Below are 12,165 nucleotides of genomic sequence, written 5' to 3'. Positions count from 1 at the left end.
TCTAGGTGACCCTGCTTGAGCAGGGGGGTTGGACTAGATGATCTCCAGAGGTCCCTTCCAACCTCAGTGATTCTGTGATTCTGTGATTCTGTTTGTTGAAGAAACGGTTTGCTAGCCATAATTCACTTTCTCTGACCAGAAGCAGCACTGCTTTTACTTCACCTGTCCATGTCGAAACTTTACATTATTATTCTTAGATTTGTGGAGCTTCCTCTTGCCAGCATCTCCTCTCGTTCCAATAAGATTGATGTAAACATTAGAATCTGTTTCAGCACCGAGTTTAGAGCCTGTGTATACGTGGATCTCATACACCAACACTAGAAGAAGAAAAACCTTGAGATTACCCTTATTGCTTTTACATGATTCAAAAGCTTTTTCGTCAAAATTTGGCCAGGGGACTGTACTGCCTTTCAGGTTTAGAAATAGCAACACTAACCATGCATTTGTCACTTCCAGGTTCAAATCTTGTAATTCTCTGCACAGAAATATGAATATGCTACCCCTAAAAAGCTGCATTTACGCTGAGCACAGCAGCCCATCTGCTCAGGAAAGCAGGCCATCAAGCAAGTGTTCCCTAGGGCTCCATTTTCTTCCCTCACTCCCTGTTGAGTATTTATGGCTTCAGGACCTAATTTGCAAAATCTTTCTTGGCAAGTTATCTGGAGACCATCTAACTGTGCCTAGTCATGGTCTCAGACAACAGTTATATTCCACTGGTTCCAAAGAACTGTAAACCTCCATATTTGTGCAAAACAGAATTTTCTGGGTGACTAGTCTTCATTTTGTCTTAAAAAGAGAATAGTAATCCTGAAATGTAGGATTTTTAGATTTTCACATCACATACAATGGTGGGCAAGTAGATGAATGGATCCCCCCAATCTATAAAATGACCAGCTGGACACTCGACTTGTTTTTGAAGGCTTCAACCTTTATCACTAGTAGATGTGAATGCCTTTAATAACAGCTCTCAATTAAAATATATTTATGACTTTTTAAATGCCTCTCCTTCTAGTCTAGACAAAAATCTTACAGACACAAAAATACATGCTTATCTTCAAAGTATTCTGGAATATCATTCAGGGTTCCTGTATTAATATATTTTGAACCACAGTAATATTATCATTGTAATTAACCAGATATGAAAACTTATTTTTTTAAATGATTATTTCTAGTGATTACATCCTATTGTATTTAATTGCATTTTTTCTACTTGTTATGACTTTTATAAAGTATTTTTCCTGTTTAGATCTTAGTGGCAATTTTTCCATGAAATGTTTTTATTCTAATCACAGCTGGTCATTTCTTCTGCTACCTAGCAGATGATAGAGAAGATCACTGTTCCACTAATGGAGATCTTTAATAGCTCTTTGGAGTGAAGAAAGGTAGTAGAAGCTCTAAGGAGCATAGTTAAGTGCAGCCTTTAAGAAGGAGCTAAGCTGAAAACAAAAAATTATAGCAAAATGTTTGATACCAGACAATAGTCTACAAATATAAATTAAAATAGTATTACTGTTAAACTACAAGTAGCTAGTAGAATCTGACATTTCTATATATTTTTTATTCACAGAATCCCAAAGCAGCTTATAAAGTTCAAACATCATGTCATCTATCACTAAAGAATAGCTATTTCTGGTACCCTGTGCCTGGTATTCGGTGGAGAAGACAGGTGGTAAAATAATACCACATACAGTTTAAAGTTAGGAAAGACCACCACATGTATTTGAAGGTAGGAAGGAAATGTTGATGGTAGACTGTATGCTTTACCAAATTAGAATACCTTTTTAATTCATATAAAATTGCCCTAAATTGGCAAGGACAGGATATCCAACTCTTTATCACTAGTACAAATGTGACTTTAAAGAGGAGTGGCACTTCCTGACCAGCATTAGTATTTACTATAACTGCAAGCATTCAATGCAGCTCTCACATCCATGAATTAGGACACCACCACTTAACCTGTGAAATGTAATTAATCTCAAAAACACACATGCACATCTGCCGAAATTTTTCAAAGCCTTAGAAAAACTAGTTTCAATGTTTCTAGCAGAAAAACTTGTTAAAACATATGGTAGATATGAATGGCAAGTGACAAAGAGAAATGGACCTGATAATCATCATAATTATGCCATATATCCAAATGACATTTCATAGCATAACTCTTCATATACTCATACCGTGTGTAGACTAGCAACAGGAGAATACAAGATGAATAAGAAACTGTTCAAAGGAGGAAGGATAATGGGTGACAGAAGACTAAGAAAGGAAACGTATGCAATGAAGCAAAGAGCCACATTAATCACAAAAGGAAGAAAATGTTTCAGGGAGCGGTGAAGGTAAGAAGACATATTTCCAAAAGAAAACCTAAAGATTATATTCAGCTATTACCAGCCATTTGAATAAAATGGCTGGGCTGCCTATGGAAGAAGCACTACTTCTCAGTAAAAGCAGAGAAATATCAAACACTAAGTCTGCTCCACACTTTCACTCTTACTTACACTCCCAATTTTGAAAAAGGAAAACTTCCATGGGAGCCCAAGAAAGGATGTAGATTGTTTATATTATGACTGTTTAGGTACAGAAGATTGGCACCTGTATTACTTAAATACACAAGTAATTTCCATGATCAAAACTGCAAAATTTAACTAACCATAAGTGCAATTGTAAAGCCTAGTTCAGGCTTTTTTTAAGAAGCCCTTTAGTAAATGATTACAAGAAGGAAATACCAAGAAGTTATTTAATTTCTGGAGGGAGACCAAACCAAATGGATTATGTGCAGGACACACCAGAACAGAGTAAGAGAAAAATATAACACAACACAAGGACATTAACAGATAAATAAATTACAATTGTTTTGTAATGCTGTGCATCTCTGTGGTAACCAAAGAGATGATAACGATCTAAATCTTTCTATTGTTACAAAACTAAATAATTCAGTCTGAAGTAGAAAACATGTACATGCATCTACACTTCCCTCACCATCTGGAGAATGTTAGACCTTACATTTATTTAGGCTACACAATCTGTATTATTCAGAAAGGAACCTCCTAAACAAAAGGACCAATTTATATTTCAAATTTTTGTACGCATTAATACTCTGTGAATTAGAAGGTTATACTGGAATAATAAGTGGAATGTTCATTTCCCTTAACTTGTATATAAGTTACAGTGCATTTTATAGGAAAGGCACAAAAAAAGTTAAGGAAGGAAAGTATTCTCCAAACCACTCTGTATATGCATATTTAGAACACGCGACTACAGAGAAATGCTTGGACATTCATATAAACAGATTTGGTATGTTAAGCCATTTCTGAACAAATGGAAACCTATGCACAGACTAACTTGAGTGTATCCAATTTTGTCAAACTTTGTCAAGGAGTTTCTTTAGGTTGCTGAACAGCTACGAAAGATGCTAGTGTTACCGTCTCCTGAGCTATGGCTTGCTTAAATTATAAGAACAGGAAGGGGCATGCCACTCTGTAACAGACAAGACAAGGTACACCAATAGTTTGATAGGCACAGGAGACAGACACAACCAAGGCTGGAGAATGAAGCTACCAGCTGAATGCACTGCTGAGATAGCAAGACTCGTCATAAATAAAATTTGCCTGTTTGTAGCTTTGCTGCTTTTTGTTCACGAAAAAATTTTTGTGTGCATACAGTAAAATAAAAAGACACTAGAAGATATGTTCCATCTCTGTATCTCTTGTTTTGCTTCCTTTGAGAAACTGACCTGCTTTAAAGCCCGCATTGCTGCCACATTTGAAACGGCAACGTTTCACTGCAATAAGAAAAAGCAATCATAAAAATTTGAGAATCCCAATGGTCTAATCCTCCATTCTGTAGTAGTAATTTCATTTTACTATACTCTACTGATTTAGTGACAGTAGACCAGCTGAACAACGGGGGTGACAAAGCAGAGAAGTAGGCCCATAGTTAAAAAGGGGAAAGAAAATGTTGGAAAATACATTGTAAAACCAAACACTGAACAGAAGTCAGGAAATACTGTTTCAGCATTCTGAGAGGGACCTGTTAGACTACATCTAGGCAGCTCTATCTAATGTCAGGCTCATCAAAGTAACTGAAGAAAGGTCTTGAAAAAGGCAATAACTGTGATAAAGGATGTAAGAGGATTAATTAATAGAGAATGGCTGGAAAAAACTCAGCCAGCACTCACTAGAAAGAAAACGACCTTTTGGAAAACAAATGATTGAAATCTTCGAGTTGCTAAAAGGGTAACTTTAGATAAGCTCTATAATCAGAAAACTCCAGGATTTGAGTGCATGAATCAAACAGTTGAAACAAGGGAGGTAAAATGTTTTCAGGCAGAGGTGGGGGTATTCTAAAAGGCCCCATGAAAGACAGACATTAAAATAGTATAATAACTATGTTAAAAAAATGGCATAGGTACCTAATATCAAAAATATTATAAGAGTCATTGAGCAGAATCAGTTGTACAAGCACCAAATCTGTACTTGCTCAGTCCATAAAAATGTACTACTGCTAACTCTTGAGATTTTATCTGCTAAGTTTCATGACTTAGAATATTTGGTGCTATTTTTAAGCCCCATTCTCAGTTTCTGGTATCTATTGATAGCATGAGAACATGAGCTATCTGGAAAAAAGGGGATAGAGAAAGGAAGTTTTGCTTGTTGTTTATGAAGAAAATGCAATCACCTAAAGGCATCCTAATGGCCTAACAACATGCAAATAAAGAATCTTTTTTTTTTTCCCAGATTCATTTTTATGGGGACCTGAACAGGGTTTCCAAAACAGAGGGTTTGATATATTCCTGACCACTGGCCAATGGCAAGAGTTATTTTGGCCCCATTCTGCAAGCACAGCATATGAACTCTCATTTCCTTCTGAAGGAGGAATGTACAGACTTCAATGACCTATGGCATTTTCCTTTGGAAAACATAAACAGTGAGCAAGCATTGCAGGCTGCTTTAGACTGAAAACTAAGTTAATATTTTGATAGGTTTTAGGAGAAGAATAAAATAATCCTAATAAGATTAAACAAGAATTTTTCACAGAGAGTAAGAAAATGAAAGTTTTCACAGCATAAATATTTGTCTTTTTTTTTGCTGACTTAATATAAATTATTGTTCCATTGTTAGTTCTTTTCAAAGCCTACTAAAGGAAAAGCACAGTCATTATTTTAGAATTCTAGTTAAGAGCAGGTGAATTCAAGACAAATATAACTATCACTTATTACTCAATGAATGTTAGATAAGCTTCCTCTGCATTACAGCTGTGTGAGCCTAATGACACTGGTGTGCCTACAATACATTAGTTTGAATCAAGAAACTGAATCTTCTGATTGGCCCTCCTTATTTCATTCAGACTTGCAACATGGAGCAGCTTTGGAGGAAAAAATAGATTCTTTTTGGATGAAACTAAACCACAAGATATATTCCAGGAAAACACTTATTATGATCTAGCCACAATTGGCATCAGCCCATGGGAAAACGCTAGAAAAAATCCAAAGTGACTTCTCCTGAAATGCACGTAATGTGGACATTGGATCCTTAGCACACTGGATTCTTAGCACCAGCTGTTTCACTGCATGAATCCACTCCCATCAGGCTGATAACGAAAACACAGACAAATTGGTCAGAGAACACAAAACCTAGAGAAATGACAAATGAAGAAGCATCACTTTGAGTAGGATACCATATTAGTGTCAGCTTTTTGAAGTGACTAACGAACAGTCAGAAAAACTAAGGAAGATTGCCAAGGTGATAAATTTGGATAGAAAAGAAGGAATTTCAGAGCAGAAGTTAAAGAAAAGCTGATAAAATTTGGAAATCACTTAGGATTTGAGGAAGAGAATGAAGACTACAAGGTCTCAGGTATCTCTTGGGAATATAGTAAGGTTTTGGCTGGAGAAAGGGAAAAACAGGGTAAGGGAAAAGTTACCCTTTCTGCTGAGGGAGAAGTTCAGTAATGAGTGTTAAAGAATAGCAATAAGAAAATACAGGGCATCCTGAGTTTAGCTTATATTTGTTCATTTTGTTTAAAGTTTTCAGCAAATCATTTTTATAATTAAGTAAATTTAATGCTTCTAGAAGATACCAGATTGAATTGAAAGTACAGCAGACAAATTACTAAGTCATTTATAATTGTCATTAAGTAATAAGTAGTACATCATTTGTTCTGCTGGAGAAAATGACTCAATGTGGTTTGTCCAGTACTTGTAAGCAATTACCCTTTACAAGGGAAATGCAAATGGATAGTGTTTCATTTGCTTGTTCGTGAGAAACTAAATAGGAAATCCTTGGGAAGTCTTGCTGAGTTTATATTGATTTTTGATTTAAATTAGCCTAAAATCAATATTTAATTTGTAGCAATAAGCTTACAATTTCAGGAAATTTCCAGATCCTTTTTAATGTATCTTTTCTTAAAACCTTGAGAAGCATGTTTTTATAAAGATAATGCTCCTTCTAAAGCAATGAAAGATACAGTAGATGCACCATTAAAAAGGCTAAATAAATGTGCTGTTTTTAAAATATTCCCAGTCTTTGATAGCATTGACTTGGTTTCTCACTGCATTTCACCTTGCTTCATTACCTGCAACAAAGCAAATGGAGTGTACCTACCAGAATATTAGTACTTTTCTATGAATGGTATTTCAGACTACATAATGCTGATTTGAGTTCTTCATGTTGAATTAACAGCTGAGACAACTTAATTCGCTTCTGCACTATTTTTCTATTGCACCAATATGTGATATTTATGCCACCATAGCAACCCAATGGTGATACTGTGGCATATGTTAATCATAGGGCCTGGTTCACCCTGCTCAGTCCCAGTTTTTGAAATCTCTTATTAAAGTCACTAAATGTTCTATGGAATAAGAAAAAAATGCAGAGGAGAAAATTGGACTGGCACGTACGTGTTTCTAAGTATTTTATAGTCTTTGTAATGAAGGAAATCAGTTGTCCCTTCTGGCCTTAAAACCCATAGAAAATCATCTCATCACCAGTATTGATGACTCTTTGAGAAAATTTTATTCTCTTGAAATGAAGTTTTTCACTTGTTTGCTCTTTTCTTCTGAAATGATTTGATTGTTACTAAGTGCACAATGACCCTTTTGTATGTTGAATCACTGGTTCCTTGCAATATTCACTATGTCCTTTTGAATACAGTTTGCCTGAATGGTAGTACAGATAAGATCTACCACTACCAGACAGTATCGTCTACCAGCTGCATCATTGCTATCCTGTTAATGTCAAAAGAATTCTATAAAAAAACCCATTGTGCTAAATGTGCTAAATGATTATGCTGTCTCCCGGTTCCTTTGTAGAGGCCCAGGACTTTTAAAATAATTATTTTATATGGTGGCCTATTTCCTGCTTCACTTGAAGAGAACAGACTGTCATCAAAGCCGTGGATAAACTTTGAGGTCTCAAAAGTGCCACCCTGAAGTTAGCCATTTCCATGTTTATAGCTATGACCCAAGTCTGATTTGGAAAACGTGTGCAATGATTCATATCACGGACTTCTGCTAAACTATGGTCTATGCAGCACAAGAAAGGATGATATCAAGCTTGTTATAAGGAACTGGTTGCCACTTGACATTACATACCTTGATATCCCAGCTTCCTGCTTAATGCAGCAGGCTATTTGCTCTAAAAAACAGTATTTGCCAATGATTTAGGGGCATTTTCAGAGTCCAAGAATTTTAGAGGACTAGGATAACTTGGCCACAGCTATTACTGTAGTTGTGGGGAGGAAGGGAGTGGTGTAAAATGACCACTTACCATTTCTGTGGAACTAGAAAGCATCTTGTAATGGAAGGGATTGTTTCATGGTTACACCAGCTTTTGGGCAGTTCTGCCCTGGAAGAAGCATGAAAACAAGATATGGCTAGTGAATATGTGATCTAAAATACTCAGCACATACATGGCAAAAGCTCCTTTGTGGGGTTCCTAATCGCCACTTCTCTCCACGTGTCCCCATCATCCTTGTCTTCTGCAAGCCAGCATTCTACGGGGAGACAAATCTCCTGATCAGAAAGAGGGACTACTCTTTGAAGTCTGACTTCCTCCAGGTACCACCCAGGATCATCTCCAGTGTTGTCATGGCCAATGCGAATTTTATATAGCTGCCCAAGATCCCTGAGATTAATCTGTAATGAAAAAAAAAATACAGGTTTTAATAATAAGTTATAATGTTACCTTTCAGCAATCTCCTTACACTTTGCATGCAAGTTAAGCATGCAACTAACATATAATCAAGAGTTCTGCTCTTTAGAAAATGAAGCCTTAATATACAACAAATCCCAGTGCAATAGTGCTAAAGCATATGGAATAGTCTGCAAAGTAATTTAATTGACTTCAGTATTGTATCATCCAAAGTGGTTAAAGGACTCAAACAATTCAGTTTGGTTTTAGATCTCCTGACAGAATCCTGTTTGTAGAGCGATAATGTAAACCAGTATTTCTGTACAAATACTTTAACAAATAGAAGTTCTTTCAGTCAGTGCTGCATGAAATAATATATTTTGCAGCCTATACAGTTACCATCAACAGTGCTCCATTAACTATTCCCACCACTTATCGGTCTGCTGTGGCCCACTTTTCTCTTTGTCTTCTATTTTTATGTGCATTAGTGTCAGGGTTAACTGTTTCTGTAAGTGCTGACACCACACTGCAGCAAATTTAAACAATAAAACATGACTATGTCACATTGAATACTGCAGCCCTGAAATAAGAGCCACTTCATTTTGGGCTGCAGAAGTTTCCTGAGCAATGCTGACAGCAGCAACCTAAACATAAAAGCAGGGTTAACTACTTTCTACACTCTCATTTTCAGTGATGTGTTTGATGGCTTATGGTATGGGAGAAAAATCACAGTGAAGAAAAGAACAAAAAATAGTTGATCGTCTTTTACCATTATACCAATTTGCTACTGTTTAACATCAAAAAAACTGGCAACATTGCCATAATAGTCAGAATCACAAAAAATGATTAACTAAAATTTGTGTTTAGATGTTTACAAGGTCTGTTCTGGAAAGTAATATTAATAAGTCTGACCCAAAGTGGGAGTTTTCCCTTACTGTTTTTTGCCGGTGCAAATTTGCGCTGCAAATTAATATTCTTTCTCTCTGTGGAGCTGGAGAAAGTCAGAGACACTAGAGACATATTCTTTTTACTCTTTTGTCCAAATGTTTTCCTAGGCAATGACACATGCTAGTATAACTCTGTTGTTTTTTATGCACAAGGACAACAGTTGTATCTGATTATACGTTGAAAAGTGAAGCCATAACTTCTTAATGATATTAATTTTATGTAGCATATGCTAAAGTGCTTGTTCAGAAGGAAATCTAAGATGGCAGATATATTTCCAAATTGATCATCAAAGATTTTCAACTTTGTAGCTGATGTTTGGTAGAACACTGGTACAACTGAAAGAAGAGCTCACAAAAATAAACAGAGGCAGGATAACTGATCAAGGAGTGAAAAAAATAAACAATTTGAAATAGGAGAAGAAAATGATGAAACCCATTCATCACAATGCAGGGACTTCCTGTTGCTGGATAAGGAACATAGCAATCAGTCAAACCTGATTAAACAGAGTTTCAAGAAAAATCAGTACAGAACAGACGCCCTGTCCAGGCTGTTAAGTTTCTCCAGAAGACACTCCTAGTTGCAAACAGTTCAGTTAGATTATCTGAGGTCCTGGTTAGCATCTCAAAATATTCTTGTGTTTGCACCTTTCCTACATCTTCTATCCTTCCCTAACATTCACACTCTAACAGAAGGCACAATATAACCAAATTAAAGTTATGCCCATGTGATAAGTGTGAATTCATTCAAAGTGTCAAGTCATATGTACTTGTTTGCTATTGACTTCAGGGAGGAAGAGTTATAAGGCATCCTTTTGTGCTATATTCACAAATAATGAGATTTTGGAATCATAACTTATGCAGGAGATAGAGCAGTTAAAGACAATGGCATATTTGTGAGACTGAAAGTCCTATTAAAAAAAAATTAAAAATGCAGAACACTGCTGAACTAAAAACATGCTTAATAATGGTTTCTGACAAATTGTTTAAGGACTTTCTCATGCCAAAAAAATCATGTTTACTCTTTGGTAGAAATTAAGGCAAGGACGCCAATGGCAGAGAGCAAATCAGTGGTATATGATGTTCTGGGAGACATATAAGACCACTGCAGATTTAGTTTCAGCTCCTGTTGTAGGTTTGGGAGTTGAAACAATTTATCTTGCTGTCAGATCAGATATCACATTGGTCTCTCAGTGGTATTGACTTACCAACGTTACCTTTTGCCAATTGGAATCCTGTCAAATGTATGTCAAATTTTGCTCTTGCAGTGCAATGCAAATGAAAATTTTCTCACAACACAGTCGGGCTAACAATATTCTTTTGTCAGGATAAGCACTGTATCTTGAGGTTACTCCTTCATTTCCAATATTGACTACATCATCTTGAACTCTTGCATGACTTGAACACAAACTGGCATTTATAAATTTACTTTTGCACCCAGAATATTCTGCAAAATGTTGCAGAGCAAAGTTGACTTTGTTGCCCTAATAAACAAACTGCTTAGAAAAAAATTAGTCTAGCTGTTTTCTATTATGGCACCATGGCTGCAAAAGTAACATTCAGTTTTATAGGAAACTAGCCTTTCTGACAGAACTGTGATAAATGGCAATGCAGAGAAGAAAGGAAGGGTCCCATGACTAAAGCATCAGTCTGGAAATTAGGCTACTAGGTTCAATTCCCAGCTCTGCTTCACAGAATCACAGAATCACAGAATCGCTGAGGTTGGAAGGGACCTCTGGAGATCATCTAGTCCAACCCCCCTGCTCAAGCAGGGTCACCTAGAACACGTTGCACAGGATTGCGTCCAGGCGGGTTTTGAATATCTCCAGAGAAGGAGACTCCACCACCTCTCGGGGCAACCTGCTCCAGTGCTCTGTCACCCTCACAGTGAAAAACTTTTTCCTCATGTTCAGATGGAGCTTCCTGTGTTTCAGTTTGTGCCCGTTGCCTCGCGTCCTGTCGCTGGGCACCACTGAAAAGAGTCTGGTCCCATCCTCTTGACACCCTCCCTTCAGATACTTGTACACGTTGATAAGATCTCCTCTCAGCCTTCTCTTCTCCAAGCTAAACAGACCCAGCTCTCTCAGTCTTTCCTCATAAGAGAGATGCTCCAGTCCCCTAATCATCTTTGTAGCCCTTCGCTGGGCTTGCTCCAGTAGTGCCACATCCCTCTTGTACTGGGGAGCCCAGAACTGGACGCAGTACTCCAGATGTGGCCTCACCAGGGCTGAGTAGAGGGGGAGAATCACCTCCCTCGACCTGCTGGCAACACTCTTCCTGATGCACCCCAGGATACCATTGGCCTTCTTGGCCACAAGGGCACATTGCTGCCTCATGCTTAACTTGGTGTCCACCAGCACTCCCAGGTCCTTCTCCGCAGAGCTGCTTTCCAGCAGGTCAACCCCCAACCTGTACTGGTGCATGGGGTTATTCCTCCCTAGGTGCAGGACCCTGCACTTGCCTTTGTTGAACTCCATGAGGTTCCTCTCCGCCCACCTCTCCAGCCTGTCCAGGTCTCTCTGAATGGCAGCACAGCCCTCTGGTGTATCAGCCACTCCTCCCAGTTTTGTATCGTCAGCAAACTTGCTGAGGGTGCACTCTGTGCCTTCATCCAGGTCATTGATGAAGAAGTTGAACAAGACTGGACCCAGTACTGACCCCTGGGGGACACCGCTAGCTACAGGCCTCCAACTAGACTCTGCACCACTGATCACAACGCTCTGAGCTCTGCCATTCAGCCAGTTCTCAATCCACCTCACTGTCCACTCATCTAGCCCACACTTCCTGAGCTTGTCTATGAGGATGTTAGGGGAGACAGTGTCAAAAGCCTTGCTGAAGTCTAGGTAGACAACATCCACTGCTCTCCCCTCATCTACCCAGCCAGTCATTCCATCAGAGAAGGCTATCAGATTGGTTAAGCATGATTTCCCCTTGGTGAAGCCATGCTGACTACTCCTGATCACCTTCTTTTCCTCCACATGCTTGGAGATGGCCTCCAGGATGAGCTGCTCCATCACCTTTCCAGGGATGGCGGTGAGGCTGACTGGCCTGTAGTTCCCTGGGTCCTCCTTCTTGCCCTTTTTGAAGACTGGGGT

The 12,165-nt window shown here is 38.2% G+C and overlaps 1 protein-coding gene across 1 annotated transcript in view; it reads right to left on the bottom strand.

The window, feature by feature from the left end:
* The window catches only part of LOC112973091 (lipoxygenase homology domain-containing protein 1-like), a gene marked incomplete at its 5' end in the record, with an annotated part of 100,677 nt that extends 92,546 nt beyond the window's left edge, over nt 1-8,131 (bottom strand). Inside the window, 2 exons of the mRNA XM_026080494.1 lie at nt 163-317; nt 7,906-8,131. Coding sequence (XP_025936279.1) covers nt 163-317; nt 7,906-8,131 — 381 coding nt within the window. The remainder of the gene's footprint in view (nt 1-162; nt 318-7,905) is intronic.
* Nucleotides 8,132-12,165: the final 4,034 nt, after the last annotated feature.

The sequence above is a fragment of the Apteryx rowi genome, unplaced genomic scaffold, assembly GCF_003343035.1.
Source record: "Apteryx rowi isolate R43461 unplaced genomic scaffold, aptRow1 scaffold_522, whole genome shotgun sequence".
Lineage (NCBI taxonomy): Eukaryota > Metazoa > Chordata > Aves > Apterygiformes > Apterygidae > Apteryx > Apteryx rowi.
The sequence above is the reverse complement of the archived record's forward strand: the minus strand, read 5'-3'. Positions and strand labels throughout refer to the sequence as shown.